Genomic DNA, 1,882 nt, shown 5'->3' with positions numbered 1-1,882 from the left:
GCTTTGTTTTTCTTTTGAACCATAGAAATAAATGACCTGCATTGAATTGATATATGGTAAAGAGACTCTATGTTAAAAGGCCTCAAAAAATAAGCAGCACAAATACGAGTACTAGGTGAAATTTAAGTAAATCAAAGAATCTTCTACCGATACAATTTTTCTATATAGTCTATGGCGTACAGTAATTTATGAGATAACCCTACAATTTCGTAACACAAATTAACTTCATATAGACACAAGATCATCTTATCAAATTCACATGCAAGGCACCCTGGCGAATAAAATCTCCTGCATGAGATGAGGACAGCTTGCCTCCAGATGTTTGAATACATCTGAATCTGTTTTCTTCACAGCTTCAAGTGTCTTCCCTGAGGCTAGAAACTCAATACAAGCTTTTTTGAGAACCCTGCAGTTATGTTGCTCTGCTAAAGTTAGCGTTGTCGTGACTGTTTTCAAGTCGATGCTATCACACAATTTACCTTCACACATAACCCTCAACCTGTCCACTCCATATAGATCCGCCGCAACTAGTAGGTGTTGTAGATTTTCAGTTTTGCCTTCTTCATAACGATCCATCATGCAATCTGTGTATATAAAGTGAAGAAGCGACTCGAATACTTGTGGCTCAATGTTGTCAATCTCGATGCACCGAGTTGAGTTTTCTTTCATCGGACCAAAGAGCTCTGCCTTGAAAACCGGAGACCGTGCAGCCAACAAACATCTGTGGGCATTGAACAATTGGCCGCGAACACTAACGCCCTGTTCGGATTACCTCCGACTCCACAGCTCCACTCCCAGAGCGGGTGGAGACATGGTAGAAAAACGCGGAGCCGCTGTATCCTTGCTCCACAGCTCCTGGTATTTGGTGGAGCAGGTGGGATTCCGAACAGGGGCTAAATGTCACATCTGCACCATCTCCATCCACATGCATGTGCCGGAGATGCTCTTGCAGATTCGACGGTGGAGCCGCAGCAAGGTTCGTCTTAAGCTCTGTGCGACATTCTTTTATGATGGTGAGTACGCACCTTATGGTAAATGAGCCATAGTAGAGGTCCGGCACTGATTTCAGCTTTGAATTCTCGAAGAATTTGGTGTAGCCGAAACCGTCACTAGTATGAGCTCGAGGAAAGATGTGGTCGACTAGAGCCTTGGTTACTTGGCCGTGTTTCTCCAGAACGCTTAATGTGAACTTTGTCCTCACACCCTTTGAATCCGGTGAGCAGAGATGGTGTAAAAACACTGACCCTTTGCCGGCGTAGTCTTTCGTGACTCCGTCCGGATAGAGCCTGATATTCCAGTTGTAGCCACCGACGCAGAATGTGCTCGAGCTGACGAACTTGCCGACGCCCATGCCAACAAGCAGCGAGTACTTGATAATCTCAAAATCGTGGGTCCCCGTGAAGCTCTCCGTGAGGCATCTCGACGCCGTCTCGGACTGAGACTCTCCAGGATTCGCTGAGGAAGACGATCTATTGCCCATGGCGATGGCGACGGTAGAAGAAAAGACTAAAGAGCGAGAGGTCACCACCGATGATGTATTGGTCTTGTGTATATATAATAAGGAATCTAGCTTTATGTTACAGGTATAACCGTGTTACATATATGTACACACAGGAAGGTGCTATTGTATTCGGGTTGAGAAATCCTAATGTGTTTGTGTGTAGATAAGAAATACAATGAGGACGCGCAGACCTACCAGGATACAGAATCTGAATTGTATTGTGATTGCTCAATTTTGTTTTAATAAAATTGCTGAATATGTTTCTGTCAAAAAGCCCCAAAGAAAATACTCCAATATTGGACACATGACACGTGAGTCATTGCCAGGAGTGTAGGCACGATAAACGCAGACACATGAAGCTCCAATATTGAAGTGATTATA

The 1,882-nt window shown here is 44.2% G+C and overlaps 1 protein-coding gene across 1 annotated transcript; it reads right to left on the bottom strand.

Moving 5' to 3' along the window:
* Positions 1-255: 255 nt before the first annotated feature.
* Positions 256-1,480, bottom strand: LOC119361190 (BTB/POZ and MATH domain-containing protein 1-like). Its single transcript, XM_037626519.1, has 2 exons — positions 898-1,480; positions 256-755 (listed from the first exon to the last, which is right to left on the bottom strand). The coding sequence occupies exons 1-2, from the start codon at positions 1,478-1,480 to the stop codon at positions 256-258; spliced, it is 1,083 nt and encodes a 360-aa protein (XP_037482416.1).
* Positions 1,481-1,882: the final 402 nt, after the last annotated feature.

Source organism: Triticum dicoccoides, chromosome 2B (genome assembly GCF_002162155.2).
Source record: "Triticum dicoccoides isolate Atlit2015 ecotype Zavitan chromosome 2B, WEW_v2.0, whole genome shotgun sequence".
NCBI classification, from domain to species: Eukaryota; Viridiplantae; Streptophyta; class Magnoliopsida; order Poales; family Poaceae; genus Triticum; species Triticum dicoccoides.
This window is presented reverse-complemented; position numbering and strand designations above follow the sequence as displayed.